The following is an 18,323-nucleotide window of genomic DNA, read 5'->3' as shown; positions in this document are numbered from 1 at the left end:
CCAAGCTGTGTGGTGCGGTCGACATGCTGGAGAGAAGGGATGCCATCCAGAGGGACCTTGACAGGCTTGAGAGGTGGGCCTCTGCAAACCTCATGAAGTTCAACAAGGCCAAGTAGGAGGTCCTGCACGTGGGTCAGGGCAATCCCAAGCACAGATACAGGCTGGGCGATGAGTGGATTGAGAGCAGTCCTGCAGAGAAGGACTTGGGGGGTGTTGGTTGACAAGAAGCTCAACATGACCCAGCAATGTGCGCTCACAGCCCTGAAAATCTGGAAGTGTTCAAGGCCAGGTTGGATGGGGCTTTGAGCAGCCTGGTCTAGTGGAAGGTGTCCCTGCCTGTGGCGGGGAGTTGGAACTAGATGATCTTTAAGGTCTCTTCCAACCCAAATGATTCAATGATCAGATAGACTTGAAGTAGACTTATTGTCTGTTTGGCCCATCTTAATTTGGCAATCAGTTAAATCAGCTGTTCTACAACAGGGAGTGATAAATACCCAAAAGACAGAATTCTGCTGGAAGCTATCATAAGAGTGTGGGAAGAAAATGGGTACTGAAAGATAACAGTTCTTGGCCAGGGCATACAATGTCCTCATGGACTTGAGTACTAAACTAACAATGTACCTTACTTTTCTAGGCTTCCTTGGCAGAAACAGATAAAATTACCTTAGAAGTTGCCAAGCTGATAAAAGACGACTTCTTGCAACAGAATGGTTATACGCCTTATGACAGGTGAGGTCTGACAGGCTACTCTACCCTCTTGGTCCTACGTAGTCTGGATTTAGACAGCTATTTTATTTGGAAACGAATCAGTGCAGAAATTAATTTTACTCACCATAAACAAATGGAAGAACTGTGCTTAGGTAGGACATCAAACAGTGTATTCACATTGTCTTACCAAAGGCATGCAGACCTTTTCCAAATGCAGTCACACCCTTTGAATTTCTCAGGCCCCCATCTATTTTTCAGTTAGCCAATATTTCTGCAATAGCCTGTCCTCCTTAGGAGGAGGAGATGAGGACCACTTTATTTTCACAGTCAACATCCAAAGTCTTCTCGTTTATTGTAGCAATGAATGGACGACTGCAAGAATCTGCTTTCAGTTACTGTTGCATGATTCTTAAGTTTGATCCATCAAAAAAACTTACTGGATCTTTTCCCTAGTGCAGTGCTTATTATCCCTGTCTGCTTTGCTTCTTTCCATGCTATCCTTGTGTTTTAACAGCCTGACAAGGGGCCTTTTGTACTTCATCTCACTCCTCAGCCCAGATAGATCAGGAGGTCTTGAATACTTCACCGCTAAAAATTTAGATGTACATCATTCTGTAACGGTGTGTGCCTTTGATTAGGTTACTAGGGCAGGTATGCTTGTACGCAATAGGGAAGAAGCACAGGAAGTAACACGATGTAGTGTATAAATAATAATAATGAGGTACCTTCCGTGGCAGTCATCTACCCATTAAAAATGGAGCTTTTTGTGTGTGGAGTGCTCTTGTCATAGAAACACTCCCTTTCCTGTGAGCAAAGAAACTTGCAGAGCTGTCAGGTTATCCCAGGCTGCTTGGAGGAAGCCTCCTCCCATGATGGACAAAACAGGAAGGAGGAATTCCGTTGGCTGCTCTGGTGTGTTTTCCCTTTCTTGTTAGTGTTGGCACAGATTGAAATGTGAGACTTGTGCAGCAGTGGTTCCTGTTCTCTCCTGTTTTGCCCAGTGTTTGGGTGCTGCTTCAGAAACCTCACTTCAGGACGATCGCCTTAGCCTATGATTCACCCATTTAAAAATGTGGGACCTATCAGAAGCAGTTTCTCTCCTTTGATGGTATGAATTAAAAATACCTGGAGTAAAGCAGGCTAGCACTCTGTCAGGTGAGAATTCAGAGTTGTTGTGAAGGCAGGAGCAAAGGCTGGTCCCGTTCCCTGTTCCAAGATGCCTGACAGATCCTCTTCTGTTCCATCAGGTTCTGCCCCTTCTATAAAACGGTAGGAATGCTTTCCAATATGATTGCGTTCTATGACATGGCACGACGTGCTGTAGAAACCACAGCCCAGAGTGACAATAAGATCACGTGGTCCATCATCCGAGAGAACATGAGCGAAATCCTCTTCAGACTTACCTCCATGAAGTTCAAGGTATGTTGTAAGGAACCAGGTTGCACTGCTTTTTGTGAGCTTCCAGGGCCTCTGAAAGGCTGTTACTCAAAGGTGGTCATCGGTTGCTTCAGGTAAAGGTCTGTGAACAGAGACTTTTTGCAATTGTTTTGAATCCACTTAAAGAACTGGTTTTAGTTTGAGCACAGGAACAGTCAGTACAGAAGCCTAGTTGGGTGATGCTGGCTGCAGAGCCTTGGCAACCCCACCTTCAATAGCCTCTTTTAAGTTACATGTATTCATGGTAATAGAACAAGCACCTTTCCTGGCTGTTTTGGGGTTTTTGTGATAAAATTCTGTAAAAAATTGTAACGTGCTCTAAGGAGACTATTAGCAGATAAAAGCAGCCTAAAGTTTAAATCCAGGAATGTGCTAAAAAGTGAATGATAGAAATGTTGATCGAGCTATTTTAAGTAGAAGTTAAGGAAAGAAATGCTAGTCTCGTGCAGTAATATGTGATGTGCCCTGTGTTTGACTTCAGGACCTGAGGCAGGTGACTAGGAAGAGAGGAAGGGAGGAGTAACTTCACCGTGGGCTAAAGAGAAAAGAAGTGGCTCAGAGCATCTGCTCTGGGTAACTTCAGTAGCTGTCTTTTTAGGGTACAGCTCTCCTAAAACTGTTCCGGAGCATGCTGGTGTAGCAGTTACTGGTAGGACAGTAACCTGTGATGCTGGCTGATGGTAAAGTACCTAAGGAATATTCTCTATGAAGTATAATGCTTACTGCATTATAACTCTTATAGGCCAATACTGCAAATCTTTCACGAACAAGTACCATAAGATAAAATTATGTTTAAAACTAAGTGTTCTGGCGTGCCAGTGTATTCTATTCCTGCAAGGTAGTGGCTCGTTTCTGCAGTAAGCAGATCCCTAGTATATATTGTCAAAGCATCAAGAACATAAGATACACTTGGGGACATGAGCTGCCTTGAGAGCTGGTTGTATAGAGGTAGGGGAAGTAATACGCTTTTTACAAACCCTGGCCATCAGAAGACACCTGGCATACAGGAGAGTGGTGGACAGCATGGCTGAAAAAGGGAATCCAGAGGGTGAATACATGTTAATTGGAGCCAGCCCTCTAACACAGTAGTAGTTACAGTAGGAAAATTCTATTTCCTGGGTAACAGTCTAAAAGGTGTGAGAATTTAGATGTTCTGCATCCTGCGGTCTGTGTACTTTGGAGAGACAATGAAGGAGCAGTGCATCCACACGTATAAGTCCTCTGTGTTTCCCAAGAGATGCACTGACCCAAAGGAGCATAGTGGTGAGAGGGGAATGATGAAGACATTGAACAGATTGCATAGCTTGGCCGTTAATGCTTCTTGCAGGGAAGGCCTCCCAGCCTCAGAGCAAAGCTGATAGTTACTTTTTTTTTTGCCCTTGTCTTTCATGAAAAGTATTCTGAGAAAATGAAGCTATACAAAATTGTTCTTGAGCTTTTTATGATTTCACAGTAAGATTTTAATTAAAACTGAGTGAAGTCTGAGTGATGGCAAAGTAACTCTTGCACTTATAGGAGATGCACCCCAAAAAGTAGAGCAGAGCATTTCTGAGTCACAAAGATCTTTACTCTGTTGGGTTTGGGGATAGGAGCTGGTATTAATTACAGCAGCTCTTGAATCACACAGTATTAACAGAGACCCTCGGTACGACTGAATCCTTTCCAAATCAGTTGCTTTTTAATAAAGTAACTGCTGCTCACAAAAAAAATTCTGTCCAGTATCCATTCTGCCTGCTCACCGAATGTGGAAAGAGGATGAGATTTAAATCTCCTGGCTGTTGGAGACAGACAGGAGGTGGAGATGGAGCTATAACGTCTGCGCTGCAGTTAGCAAGTGTTAATCCTGAGGCTGAGAAATTACAGCACTGGCAAAGCAGGACTGCCTTAAGTACCCGAGGCTTTTCCTGACGGATCTGTTTGTTTGTGGTGTTGTCTTTCAGGACCCTGTCAAAGATGGTGAAACAAAAATCAAGGCGGACTATGCTCAGCTGTTTGAGGATATGCAGAATGCATTTCGCAGTCTGGAAGACTAGACTCGACCTCTGTGACCACTCCAGTTTGTCCTCTCAATTCCTCATCTCAACTCCTCTGCTTCCCTACCTTACAAGAATGATGCAACAGTACTTGAGTTGATAAATACCCCTATGTTTTCCCTGTTCATACTCAGAGAGTGTCCTTACAAAACATTCCTCTTAGTTTGTGTTTGCATTGCTTTCTGTGTGTCTGAAATGATGAGTGATGTGTGAATGGGCCTGGCTGAGTGAGGAAATGCTGTTGTACACTTCTGGGGTGGGAAAAATTTCACCTTGCCTCTCCCAGCTCTCCTGGTAACTGGTCTTTCACCTTGGGCTGTGACCAGTTGAGCTGTACCGGCAGAGGAGGTGTAGATCTTAATGCAGTCACACGGTACGTTCTGAGCTGGCAGTGGTAAGGGCATTTACATCTGGCACTTTGCTAAGTGACTATCATGACGTAGAACTCCCTATTCTCAAACAGAATTTTTGACCACATTCTGATGATATGTTGATAAACCCAAAAATTCTTCACTACTCTGTTCCTTCTGCAACTCTCAGCTGAGCCTGTTGGTATTGAAATGTGGTAGTTCTGGATCTCTCCAAGAAGGGACTAGCTAGAAGATGAGCACGTATAAGCCACCAGTATACTTCTGTACGCTGGAGAAACAGAATTTTATTTTCCTACTTAATACAAATAGGACTGTTGGACTTGGCATCAGCTAAAATCAAAGCCATAGGTGCTCGGCTTCCAGCAGAATTTTACCTTCTTGCCTTCCACTCACCCCGTAACATTTCCTGACACTCGGCTGCTTTAATTTGTGAAGTTTGACCGCTGCTGTGTACCGCAGGACATAGATAGCAAGTTACGGTGATGCCACGTGTGCAGACCAGAAACACAGTCCTTCCTTGGCGGTGCTCTTGTCTGCTGGTGGTTGCCTCCCAGTGCAATGCCCTGGACATGCTAAGGAAAGGAAAGCGTGTACTTAGCCTTCCTCCTCCACCTGTGCTCACGTGGCCTGTTTGGCCTTGGCACAGAAGGTCCCCAGTTCTCGTGTAGGAGGAATGTATGATGCTAAACTGGGGGCGGGGGATGAATGGGGGAAGGCTGACAAGTACAAAATGTATTTACTCCTGCCTTCTTGATTATGATGCAAGAGAAACCAGTGACTGGTCTTGTGCTCTGGAAGCACTCTGTCAAGCAGCTGCGTCTTGGGCTTGTTTATTGGCAAAACTAGTACGAGATAAGGCATGAGCATAGAGCGGCATTTCTGTCCAGCTCCAGGAGCCCAGCACTCCATACCATTGCTGCTGTGACAGAGAGAAATGCTGGCATCCTCTCCAGTCTCTCCCTCTCACTTGTCAGGTGGCATCCATGCTGCTCGGTTGTGCAGCTTTCTGTGCCCAGCTGGGTTGCAGCTGACCTCTGCTGCTTTGTTACGGTCATGAAACAGTAACTGTTGTCGGTGACACTGTGGCAGTGGTGTGGCTATGTAAGTGTTAATTCTGCACTGAAGTATTTCCACCGGCTGCCAGCTTTGAACAGTAGTGATGCAAAGGGATCTCGTGCTATGGACCAAATGCTGCCACTTCCATTATGGTATCCACTCGCTGTTTGTCAGGGGAGAGCCCAGTTGAAACTTAAAGGGATTAACTATTTTTGGTTCTCCCCAAAGAAACTACTCCTCCAGCTGATACTCTGGTAGTGAATGGTTTAAGTTTACAGCTCACTAAACTTTTGGTGTATGCTGCTTATTTTACCAATGAGCATGTGTGAATGAGTAGTCACTGTCCAAGCCCTTGCTGATTCCTCATCGTTCGTACCCTTCACCACTGTACTATGTAGCATTTCATGCTAGAAACCAGATGTTCTTATCTCTTTAAATAGAGGATGTTATAAACTTTACAGAAGATGTCTAAGATAATGCAGTTCTAATATTTATTGTGCTGTACCTGGCCCTGAAGTGTGACCAGTTCAAACAGTTTCATATATATTTTTGTCTTTTTTGTTTTGTGTCTGTTTTCAGTGTTGAGATTCAGATGTTCACTGTCCTGCAACTCTTCCCCTACCGCTGTGGGAGGAATTAAAAGATGGGCAGAACCCCACCACCTACTTTATCTTGTATATTTCATAATGTATGTTGCTGGCAATTGTGTAAAAAAAGAAATTTAAAAAAAATGTTGAAGTCAATGAAAATAAAATTGATTTAAAGTAGGTCTTATCTGTCCTATTTTCTTATGTCAAACCAAACCTCTGCCATAGTGGTGTACACAGCATGCTCACAGCTTGCTTAAAATCTTACTTCATCATTTTAGGGATTTCTTTGAACCTGTAAGCAGCAACTTGGCAGGGCCACGTTACTTCAGTTCTCCCATTCCAGTACAGCTTGCATAATCTCCTCAGATATTACATAAAAGTTACACTGTAGTAAATATTCTTGGGGCAGATATTTTTAGGACTACTTTTATTACAATGAAAGTATAACTGTAAACTTCCCTTTCACTGCTAGTAGCTGTCATGCATGCTCACACAACAACTGTAGTTGTACCTTTTTATGGCACTTGGCCAAGCCTTAAAATATTTTCTTGCCGTGTACCTCATTATGTGGAATGCACCTCCCACCATCTCAGCTGCCTGCTTCAGACAAACCGCTTGGAACTTTGGATCGGAGGACAAGCAGCACTGCTGGCCACAGGCTGAAAGTAACATGTTGACATTCCTTTTAATAAGGAGTTGAGACCTTCTCTAAATAGCAACATATGAAGTGAGAATATGCTAAAAACATGACATTCAGGTATTTTTGTACATATTTGACCACTGTTTAACACCTCTTTGAAGGAATTATTTTGCTCTTTTATATATTATATATATTAGAGTTACAGCAAGCTTGAATAGAGCAGATGTTCCAAGTAATCCCACTGCATTACAAAGAGGTGGAAGTCGCAAGCTCGCTCCTGGCAACCACGGACTAGCCAGCAGTTCTCTGCAGACCTTAAGAAACCCATCGAGAGAAGCGACGAGTTCAGGTTTTGGCAGTTTGGAAGTTACCACCTGGCAGCGTCCTCACTTCGTCCACTCGGCTTTTGTGGATCTGGAAGGCAGGCGTCACCCAGCGGCCACAGGAACACTGCTCACCCCGCCAGCTGAAGGAGCCCAGCTTCGACGTGCATTTCGGACACAGAAGCTGCAAGAAAAACCAGATGACCCAGTCTAAGGTGCACGCAGATGCAGGGCTATTTAAAAGGTACTTCCGTGGGACATTCAGTTGTGGCAACCTGCGCTGAGCCAGCTCCTTCCCTTGTCACACTTTGCAGAAGGTAAACGGGCTGAAAAACAGGCAAAAAAGCTGAACTGGCATGGCTGCATAGCCCTGGGCTGTGCTGGGCCGGCTGTGCTGGTAAAAGGGAAGGGATGTGGAAATGCAGTTGCTCAGACCAGCTGTGGTTCTGGGACAGTCAGCCAGAGACCACAACAGGTTTTCTAAGTCCTGCAAACTCTTCTCATACTAGAAACAAACAGCAGATAAACCCTGTCCAACACTCTGGCTCCTGTTCTCAGTTCAATGAGATCACCAGCTCATTTCCTTATAAAAGGCTATTTAACATTTAAGAACCTGTTCATAAGCAGCAAAATTCACACCAGAAAGGCTGGGAGGCCTTGGTCTTCACGTGGGGGCTTTCACATCAGGAAACAAAAACAATTGTTCTGCCTTTGCAAAAAAACAACATCCAAAAAATAAAGCACGTGCTCCCCTTCACCTGTCCTTCCATTACTCCAAGCAACGCTGGCTCCATCCACTGCACAGGCTCGGTGAAGTAAGAGGTACACTTTCCGTGGCCATCGCCACAGAGCCGAGCAGAGTCTGTTATCCTCTTGTGGGCAAAGGCTGTCGGTCCGCTTCCTTCCGTATGGGACAAAATGCTGGAACCACGGAACAGAGCGCGCCTGCCCTCCATGACAAAGGGGGGAAAAAAAAGAAGTAAAATTGGGGTTTTACTGGGAAAGCCTACAGACAATAGAAAACAGGGACATGGACCTCTTGACAGTGAGTGAGTGAACAGGATTACAAATCCTACATTTTTTTAATTTAGTCTAAAAGGTCAGCAGGCACTGACTCCATGCAGGGTTGCTCCTTAACAAATCTAGTGATTTGTGTCGGTTTGGGCTCTGCCCCACAGCTGTATGCCATCTTTTATATAGATCTATTTTCAAACAATTCCTGCCTACTGAAAGTTTAAATCTACACTCACATACTTGAAGAAACCTACAGCTGGGAAATAGCAGGATTATTCAATTTCACTTTAAGCAATCCATAAAAGGTAGTTAAAATGCACTAAACCCCCAAATCTACCAGAAGCTGCTTCTGGAGAAACCGATTGTCAAAAACAAACTAGAAGTTACGGTTTCAGAGCAAGCAACTTCATAGAGCCAAGCGGAATTATGCCTGCCTACAGAACACGGCAGGTTAGGCTGCACAAGTGCTGCACACCTTCAAAGAACAAAAAGGTTTGTATTTCGTAAGATACTTTTATTTGTCTGATTTTTTGTGGCAGACATGGTATGCTAACTTTGGCAAGAGCTCATTCCTGTCCTGACAATAATGACATGCCCATTGATTTAAATGGGCTATTTTTCTCTTGGGTCAATTTCAAAATGACATTTCATGGAAAAATAGAAAAGGTTCAGTACCTGCATTTCCTGCACCTGTAGAGAACCTCTGTGTTCGGAGTTTGACATATATTGGTTGGATCAACAGCAAAGACTTCTCGGGGCAAGTCTTGAAGTTCTGCAGAGGGAGGTCAGTACCAAGTTGTGAATCAGATCAACGCAGTCACACTGCCATGTCCGCGGGACAAGACAGCACTGGGCCTCTGCCCCAGTCACAGCATGCAGAAGCCACATTCTTTGCATTCATTTTCCCACTCACCAATTCCATTAGATAAGCTAAAAATGAAGGAGCCTCATCCCACCACACCTAAGATCGGGATTTGCTTAATGCAAGAAACGGGGATCTAGACTTTGGCCTCAGCAATGGTAAAATAGTTGCCTTTTGCTTTATGTTCTTACTTAAAGAGAAAGTAAAGGCAGAGGAGTTAGAACTGTTCTGCCAATCTTTTAGTGCGCACAATACAGAAAGTCAGCTTGCGAATGGGAACTGCTAAGGAGAGCGACACATGAAGGGAGAGAGCGCTGTCACGCTGAATATGCAACACAGATCTTGCAAAAAAGCTACGGGTTATTATTTTATTATAAAATTACGCATATGCACACATATCTACTACAGTCACTCTTTGGCAAATTAAAGTATGAAAATTTACTTCATGCCTTGATTTCAACTTCATCTCAGTTTTGCACTTGCTATTTTTCGTCGACTTCTTTTTAGAGGATGTTAAGTTTGCTTAGCCAGGTCCATAAAAATCAGGAAACTTCTCAAACTGACCTTTTACCATTTCTGCGTTTTGCTAAAGAGAACAGTTCCTTACGGATCTTATTTCTCAGGCATCTCTCAAAGACACTTTTTCTCCCCACTGATGAGCAGCAATTCTCTAGGGCCAGTAAGAACATTTGGCTAGCCAACTCAAGGCTCGGCTGCTCCCAGGCTGATACTCAAAGCCAACCACCTCTGACACGGCCTTCTGCGTTCATTTCTCGGACAGACGGGTCCCACTGTCCCAAGCTTCGCTCCCAGCACCCACCCCAGCTCAAGGCCGGTTCTCCCAGTGCCCAGCTCGGCCCTGCCGCTCCCCAACTCACCGGGGTACTTCTCCGTGAGCATCTGCAGCCGATACCTCTTGTAGAAGGCGCTGCTGCTGTCTACGGCGCAGCCCATGGCTTCGTAGAGCTTCAGCTGCCCTTGGAAACCCGGGTTCACCCTGCGGAGGAGGGCGAGAGGAGAGCGGGGGTGAGGAGGCGCCGGGCCGGGAACGGGGGGGGGGGGGGGGTGAGACGGCGGGCAGGGACCGGGGACCCACTCGGCGTCGGGTTTGGCGGTCCTGACGACGGCGTAAGCCTCCTGCCAGCCGAGTCCCTCCGTCTTCATGAGGTAGGCGGTCACCACGGCCACGCTGCGGCTCACCCCGGCCTGGCTGCAAGGCAAGGACAGGATAGGAAAAGGAAAAGGACGGACCGGCCGTACAGGAACGTCGCCCGGGGGGACGGGACACACGACGGCCGGCCCGCCGCCGCCCCGGCCCTCACCAGCGGACGAGGACGGCGCCGCCGTCCGCCCTCGCCGCGTCGATGAAGGCGGCGCAATCGTCCAGGCGGCTCAGCAGGTCGGCGCCGGGCTCGTCCCGCGCCCGGACGTGCATGGCCCGCACCCCCGGCGGAGGCGGCGGTTCCTCCTCCGCCTCCACCGTTAGCACAGCCACCACCCCCGCCGCCGCCAGCGACTCCGGGGACGAGCACGATTCCGCGCCGCCCACGTAGAGCCCCGGTAGGACCGGCACCATCCCGCCGCCGCCCCGGCAACCGGGAACCACCGACATGGCGGCGGAGGCGCCGCGACTGAGCAGGGCGCCTCCCCCCCCCAAGATGGCGGCGGCAGCACCGCCGCCGCTCCCAAGATGGCGGCCGCCGAGGGGCGGGTGTTGCCATGGCGACGGCGGGGCCGGCCTTGTCGGTGGCGGCTGTGGCAGTTCCTGTTGGGAACCGGGGCAGGCCGGGGGCCTTGACAGGCAGGAGAAACCTGGGGAGGGATGTCAGGGCACCGCTTGCTTTTTCTCTTACTTATTTAAGTCATGTTTTCCATAAAAATCCTCGCACATCTGTGAGTACCGGGGCAATGCTCTCCCCTCCCCATCCGCAAGCGTCTGGCTCGCCTCGTCCTTGTTAAAGTCGAGGGGTCTCCCAGCTCCCTGTCCTGTCTCCTTACAAGTGCTCAGAAAACAAATACCACTAAAGAATCTCCCAATACGTTGTTATTAAAATCCCATTATTTTTTAAGTTTATCTTGTGGTTTTGAGGCCCCCGTTTGCTCCTGTTTGTGTGGTTTGCATTGACAATTTTTTTTTTTTTTTTTTTTTTTTGGAGATGAGGTAGAAACGGCTCTCTGACACTCTCAGAGTGGTTTTCTAGTAACTGCATGGAGTCAGTGGGCTGCTCTTTTGAGATGGGTGCCAGGAGTTTGCTTCACTGCAGCCTCCCGGCGGGGTTAGAACAGATACAGAAAGACCAGAGGTGAGCACAGTGAAACCCCAACGTCCCAGCTTCCGAATCCGATTTCTGCCTATCCTTACTCCTCAGAGTAGTCCTGCGATGCCAATGGCAAGCGTGGTGCGGAAAGGAGGCCTAGAAGAGCGGTTACCTGGGAAGCCACACCGGGATCCAGATTCCAGGTTGTGAATCACCAGCTTGGAGATTAAAACCAAACGCCGGGGCTGTGAGGAGCCTTCCCTTACTGAGCGATCCCTGGCTGCTTTGTAGGACGGTCACCGCGAGCAGAATACTTAACTCCATCACTGAATGCTCATTTTGAGAAACAATCCGAGCCGAGTTTCCCTACGGGAAATCAAGCACATGGAAAGTCTGCTGGGAAACACATCAGCTTGCTGCTAAGGTCTGTTACGTGGCCACATCCACCTAAGTGGAAGCGCAGTCAGCACTCAGAAGAAAGCTGACAGCAGTTAGCCTTAACTCTTTCTAGACTGAGGCTTCTCATTCAGGACTCAAACTGCAAGCACCTTTTTAATGTCACAGGTTATGAACTGGTTACACTTCCCATTTCAACCTAAACTGGAAGCCAGGCCAAATAATTCCTTACTGGCCTCGTTTGCAATGTCTGAATAGGCTCTTGCCAATGAAAATCAAATGTCTGGCCCAGCTTGAAAACTGCCCCGCTCCTCTGTTTTATAGTAGCTCTCATGCAATGAGTAGATTTTGAACTGCAAAACGTGAAGTGTAACAAAATCCGGATTTCTATTCTGATCTCTTACCATTAACTGAGCTATAACTTGCATTCAGCACTGAAATCTGATGCAGCGTAGACAAGAGGCATCATATCTTCTGGTAATTCCAAGGTTTGTTACATGTGACACCACTGAAGACTATGGCACAGCCACTTTTTTTCTGCCCATCGTAAGGTTCAGGTCTCTTCTATGGTGAAAGGAGACAGAGCACTCGCTTTTCCTCCCGTAGGTAAGGACACTCTCCCTTAGCTCTTAGCAGGACGCCTGTGCAAAACATTACCACCCAACACATGACCAGACACAGCTTTTCCTTCTTGTCTCCAGAGTCACCAACACTTCACTTCTTCCTCAAGCCTTTTTGTCCAAAGGGATGTCTACCACATAGCTGCAAGTTTTCCTCAGCATAGGCCGGACTTTGCAGGTTTCTGAGCAAGAGGTAAAATGTCAGATTTCATTAGAAAGAGCTATGGTAAAGCTACTGCCTCAAGTGGGATGCGTAACCTTACCCTACCTCCCCTGTATGAGATAAGAGAGCCTGAAAGTGCTGATTATCTGTCGCTGGGAGGACTGTTGTAGCGCAGCTCTGTACGAGACAGCTGTGGGCAAAACTGTTGCAAAAAAGGTCTGCAAGGGCCTCTTGGATCCTTGCAGGGTGTCAGCTGGCCGCGGAGGAGGTGAGACCGACAGTCGCCTCGGACTTGATAGGGTGAGATGGAAACCTGGTGGGAAGGGAGATTGCTATCCCCTTCCCGACAGAGAGGCGGATGGAGCTGGGGTATCGGGGAGCAGCTGTCACGCTGCAGAAGGGATGGGCCACCACAGAGATCCTGCTGAGGATGCTACCCCTGTGCTCGTCAAGGACTCCCTCACCAGTGCCGGCAGGGAGCATGCACCAGTTGCCAGCCTCACTGGGAGATGGACAGTGGGACAGCAGTTTCTAGAGCTGTAGAGTTTCCATGCGGTGCTGGTGGTCCACCGAGCAGGCTAAGATGGCTCTTTGTAGTTGAGAGGGGCCCTAAGGCTTTTGAGAGTGCCAGTCCACCACAGCTTAAAGTTTGCCATCATCCTGCCTCATCTCCAGTGCTTGCCCTAGCACCTGTGTGATTCTGTGGCGGCCCGGCTGGCAAGCTGCTCCAGCCAAAGGCAGATCCCCTCTTTGGATGGATTAGTTTTAAATGGCATAAACCTGACCCAAAGGAAAGAGTGTGACTGTGCATCTGAGGATGAGGAGTCTCTGACAGCTCTCGTTTAGATTATTTTAAGCTATAGAACTGCATTACCTGTGCAAAACCTGCTTTCCAGTTGCCATTGCCACCAGCTAGAAATAAAGGGCCTACTGAAAAAGTCTTGAAGAATTCATACAAGGTTTCGATAACAGCCCCCATAATCTAGCAGGGAAAAAAGCATACTGAAAAGAAAGACAGGTGGAAGTTAAAACCAGAGCAAACTGTGTATGGACCTTTAGCCATGAAAGCAGTTAACAATTGCAGCCAACTACCGTGGGGAAACACTGGGTTATCCGTGTCAAGCAATTTGAAGAAAGTCTGCAGGCAAGTGCATGTTATTGAAGGAGCTATGAATTTTACAGCAGGATTATATTATACAGGGATTATACAAGTACTAAAAGGTGGTCAATCATCTCTGTTAGCCTTCAAATCTGTGAATTTGCAGGGGCAAATTTAGTTGCCTCTGCAGCTAAAACCAGTGGCAGAGTCAAGAGGCAGAGCTTCGCAGATGCAGACTCCCAAGGGGTTGGTCCAGTCGTGGTGTGACCACTACACTCCTCCACACTGGTTCCTAGAGCCGTGGATGATGAGGGAACATGAAAAAGATGTGATTTCAAAGTGAAAACCTGTAGTGGGGGAAAGTACAAAATCCATGGGGCAGAGTCCACTGGCAGCTCCGCACTGAAGAGGTTCGCATGACTGAGGCTGCACTCCCTAAGCAACCTTGGTCTTTGTACTGCCCTTTGCTGCTTTTGCCACCTGCAGCCCCAGGCGATGCGTCCCGACTTTGCTCACGACTCCCAAATTAGAGTAAATATTTTTTTCAGTCTGATTTGCAAACCCTTGTCCTTCCCCCACCTCCGCCTCCCCCTTCAGTCTTTGTCTTCTTCTCCTGCACCACCAAAATTTTTGACAGTTTGCTCTCCCCCGGGTTCCAGGAAACCATGTGACTAATTAAGCAGTTGGGGCGAGCTCAGGTGCAAGGAAAAACAAGTCAGATGACGGGCTGCTGCCCACTCGCTCCAGCGAGTGCATTCCATCTCAGCGTGTGTCTGCCCTGCTACTTCATAAGGGAAAAGAAAATGCCGGCCTTCCCTGGGCTGGGAGCCTCACAGCACAACCGGATCAGCAAAACTGAGTCTCTGGCTGCAAAAGCAAAAGTGCCAGGGGCCTGGGCAGTGGCGGAACCACCTCTTCCCTCCTGGAAGAATTTGGCCTGTGCACTTTGTCACATATTCGAGTGGCTCCATTCCTTCAGGCTTTTAAGCAGTTTTGAGCATGTACATCAGAAGGTTCGTGAGAAGAGGAGTCTGCAGCCCACCGCCTGAGTTGCCAGAGGTGGCACTCAGCAAAGCAGTGGAAGGGCTAATGGGTAGGGACATCTTCAAAAAGACATTTGTGAGAGACAGCAACTCTAGGCTCACATCTAAACGCAGCAGGAGCTTGGAGCTCCACTTCGCACGGGTCCTGCTAGTGAAGGGACCTGGTGGCATTGCTTGCCCCTTGGAGAAGGAGTGTGTCTTGGCTTTTGCTGAGCTCAGAACTTGGTGGGAGCTGGGAAGCCCTACACGGTAGTATCTTATGCCTTGGAGCAGGAACTTCCCAGCTGTTGCTATGCTTCTAGTGGCAAATTTAACCAGAGATTTTTGAAAGAATGCTGTTCCCTGCATTAGTACACTCTGCATGTCTACACTGGACTTCTCGTGTCTACTTTTATCCATGTATCAGGAGGAAGGATTGCTGCAGCTCCCCACAGTAAACCTCAAAGGCTAGTAAAGGCAGCTCACAGCAGAGAAAGGGGCTCGCCCTTGATGCTCTACAGGAGGATTTCATCATAGTTGCATATGAGTGGGATGTTCCTACCTGTCTCCATGCTCTCAGCACCTGCAGACATGCAGTTACTCCACATGTCAGACAAAAAAGAAGAGTTTCCCAACTGCAGATTTGATGTTCAATTACAGAATGGAGCGTGACAGCTACTACTACCATGTATTAATAACTCTGCTTCACTTTATGGCTTTAACAGCTGTAGCAACCAAGATTTATAATGACACATTACGTTCAGCAATGCATCACATAAGGAAACTAATCTGACAGTGCCAGGTCACTGAGCTGACTTACAAGTTTTTAAGTGCGTTTCTTCTGCCAAATTTGCTGCCCTATTTACTGGATTAAAATGAACAAGTTGCAGTGTGTTCATAAAACTTGGTACTAGCCTTTGTTTTGGCAGCTCCCAGACTCTTCTTCCTCTGTCACACTGCCATGCCAGGAGCCATTTGGTCCTTCTTCCTTCCCCATCCTCTCTTTGAAAACCCTTTGAAGCAGGTCCTGCGGTGTGTATCCCAAAGGGGGGTATATACCACAGGACACGAGAGGAGGGACTGTAGCTGGGAGGAGGCGCGGGGACATGGGCAGAGATGAGGGATGGAGTGGCTGTGGGAGAAGGGCGAGATGGTGGTTGTCCAAGGGCAGAGGGGGACTGCAGCTGCCACCGCTCACTGCGTCTTGGTAGGAATTTGTCTGTATCTCAGTCGCTCTCTGAGAAAGGATGGCTTGCAGAGATTGGGATCATCCACCATTTCCTCTCCCTAGACTCAGAGTTACAGCTGACAGTGGGAAAGTCAGTCCTAAGTAAGTATTAAATGTTAAGACTGGAGCTGGGTTTGGGCCTGTGTCAGAGCCACCTCGGCAGCCACAGCACCTGAGCAGTAACCCATGCTTCTTAATCTCTTGTTTCGCCGGTGGGCTGCGTGTTTCCACGTTTTTCCATCCTCACGGCACAGTAATCCACTGCGCAGAAGCAGGCAGATTGGATAGCAGAAGGCTGGCTGGCTGGCTTTCATCAGGGGTAAATGGGCTCGTTCTCCTAAGACATTCATTACTCAAAGATGCATTCCTCCTTGTTCCTGCAACCTACCCAGGAGTCTGGTCCAGCAGGCTTTAAACGGTGTTTCAAAAGCCCGTCCCACGGACCCCTTCTGTGGGACCAATGAAAAGCGATTAAAAAGAGCAAGTGTATTGTCAGGAGGTGTAAATTCACTGCAGAGTGTGCTGCACTTCCACTGACAAATACTCAAGGTCTGCAAATCAGAGGAGGCAGAAAACACTCCAGGTATCCTTTAAGATAGACTTGAGATACCTCTTTGTTTTTACAAACATTTTGGTGGAACAAGAACTTGTAAACAAATAATGTAAAGTGTGAACCTTTTATTAATACTTTAACATCTGTAATAGCAGTATGTGCTGCCGTTTATTTTTGCCTTTATTGTTATCTCATGAATATTACAAATAGAAAATGTTTTTCAACATGTAATTTAATTGCTGTTTGCTCATGGGGCAACAGAAAGTATACTGTCCAAAATAATCAGTTATTGTTATAAGACAATAATATTTGAGGCAGAAATATTGCTGAAGAAATATTAAGAGGGAAGACCATTCGCTATTTTAACCTCCAAGTGAGACATTTCCTTACTGGTGGTTATGCCTCCATCATTTCCACTACTACTTCATTTTGAGTTCCCCATTTCTCTTTCTTGTTTTAGAAACACAGGAAGAAAATGTTGAGAGAGACCTGGATCCTCACGCCCAACTCCGTACCACCACAGACAATTGTATTATGTATTTTCTTTTCTAGCTCTGTCTTGAAACATTAGTTTTATTCCCCTCCTTCCCTCCTGTGATGCTTGGAATTCATTATTATCTCATTGGACAAAAAGATGGTAACTTGCCTTGAATCTGATTCTTGTCTCAATGTTATTTAAATAGCTCTTTTTATTTCCTGTTATTTATACCAATGGTGCGCTGTGAAAAATAAATAAATAAATAAACTAACCCACCCATATTCCTGCTCAGCTTTGGCTTTGTTGGTGAAAGAAGGCAAGTCTGTCTGTGTTTGCTTTGCAAAGAGGGGCTTTTCAGTTTTGTCTTACAAGGTCAGCTCTTCTCCGCCTGTGTGCAGGTGTTGATTCATCTTTCTTGACTGTGTATGAACAATGTAACACGTGTTGCTTTTTTCCCCCCAATGTTTTGTAAATACTTTTTTAGCTCTACTAGAAATATGTCAACTGGCCTGTCCTAGGATAAGTTTTCCTTCCCCCCCCCTCCCCCCCCGCCAAGTCCCGATAATCCTACAAAAGGCAAATAGCCCAGGTCCTTTCCCCCTTTTGCTGAAATGCTGAGGGTTTACACCAGAAATGGTAGCTTTTATCCCCGCAGCGCATAATCTTGTGTACTATTAAACGCCAGCCGATTTTTATTACTCTTGATCTCCCGAGTTATTCATTGCTTCCTGTCTTAACAGTTCCATCCTCCTCCATGTCTCCAGTGCCTCCCGCAGCCCATCAGCTGCTGTTTTCAGTAGCACGCCGTTTCAACGCTTTTTGCCGTCTCCTTGCGAGCGCATCCTTGCAGTTTTCGTGCCAACTCCTAGTTTGGCTGTTTCCCATGTGGCACCATAGCAAACCCTTTAGCAGAGCCTGGAAATTTTGCATCTGTGCTGACGGTTGCTCTGCCCGAAAAGCCATGTTGTATTTCAGCCTGCTTTTCGTTAGAGTCCACTTCCCCGTCTTCTGTTATTCCCTTGAAACGTTTAGGCCATTGCTTTCCCTTCCGCGTGCAGTCGTACATATAGCGGGAGGGGATGGAAAGCGACCGTTCGGGTGCCCCTCGCCACCATCTTGGGGTGGGCTGCGGGGCGAACCCCTGGAGGCGGGGAGGAGGCGGTGTGTGTGAGGGCTCCACGGCCACCCCCGTCCTCTCCCCACCCCGATCCCCCGGGCCGAACAGCCCGAAAAGGCGGCCAAACCCATCCCCCTTCGCTCCGCTGAAGCGGAGGGGGGGGGGGGGGGGGAGAGAGAGAGAAGAAGGGAGAAAAGCCCCGCCGCCATCGTTCCTGAGGCGACCGTTCCTGAGGCGGCCGTTGCTGCCGCCGCCGCCTCCCGCCCCGCCCGCTGGTTACCTCACGGCGAGCAGGGGGCGGGGCGGGGCGGTGGCGGGGCGATAAAGGGCGGGCGAGGGGAGGTGGAGGGGGGTT

General features: G+C 47.6%; 2 protein-coding genes across 4 annotated transcripts in view; one reads left to right on the top strand and one right to left on the bottom strand.

The window, feature by feature from the left end:
• The window catches only part of ATP6V1A (ATPase H+ transporting V1 subunit A), a 33,579-nt gene extending 27,207 nt beyond the window's left edge, over positions 1 to 6,372 (top strand). For both annotated transcript variants that reach the window (XM_049824478.1, XM_049824479.1), the window contains exons 13-15: positions 635 to 729; positions 1,956 to 2,127; positions 4,086 to 6,372. In XM_049824478.1, coding sequence (XP_049680435.1) covers positions 635 to 729; positions 1,956 to 2,127; positions 4,086 to 4,178 — 360 coding nt within the window. In that variant the 3' untranslated portion in view covers positions 4,179 to 6,372. The remainder of the gene's footprint in view (positions 1 to 634; positions 730 to 1,955; positions 2,128 to 4,085) is intronic.
• A 95-nt stretch (positions 6,373 to 6,467) lies between these two features.
• On the bottom strand, positions 6,468 to 11,106 carry DUSP12 (dual specificity phosphatase 12). 2 transcript variants are annotated; one of them, XM_049824480.1, is made up of 6 exons: positions 10,357 to 10,709; positions 10,131 to 10,244; positions 9,913 to 10,031; positions 8,848 to 8,944; positions 7,917 to 8,103; positions 6,468 to 7,342 (listed from the first exon to the last, which is right to left on the bottom strand). In XM_049824480.1, exons 1-6 carry the CDS (start codon positions 10,644 to 10,646, stop codon positions 7,181 to 7,183), a joined length of 969 nt encoding a protein of 322 aa, XP_049680437.1. In that variant the 5' UTR covers positions 10,647 to 10,709; the 3' UTR covers positions 6,468 to 7,180. The 2 variants fall into 2 exon arrangements, with proteins under 2 accessions (XP_049680437.1, XP_049680438.1); XM_049824481.1 differs by lacking the exons at positions 6,468 to 7,342; positions 10,131 to 10,244 and having other exon boundaries at positions 7,349 to 8,103; positions 10,286 to 11,106.
• Between the last annotated feature and the right edge of the window lie 7,217 nt (positions 11,107 to 18,323).

The sequence above is a fragment of the Accipiter gentilis genome, chromosome 21 (genome assembly GCF_929443795.1).
Source record: "Accipiter gentilis chromosome 21, bAccGen1.1, whole genome shotgun sequence".
NCBI classification, from domain to species: Eukaryota; Metazoa; Chordata; class Aves; order Accipitriformes; family Accipitridae; genus Astur; species Astur gentilis.
This window is presented reverse-complemented; position numbering and strand designations above follow the sequence as displayed.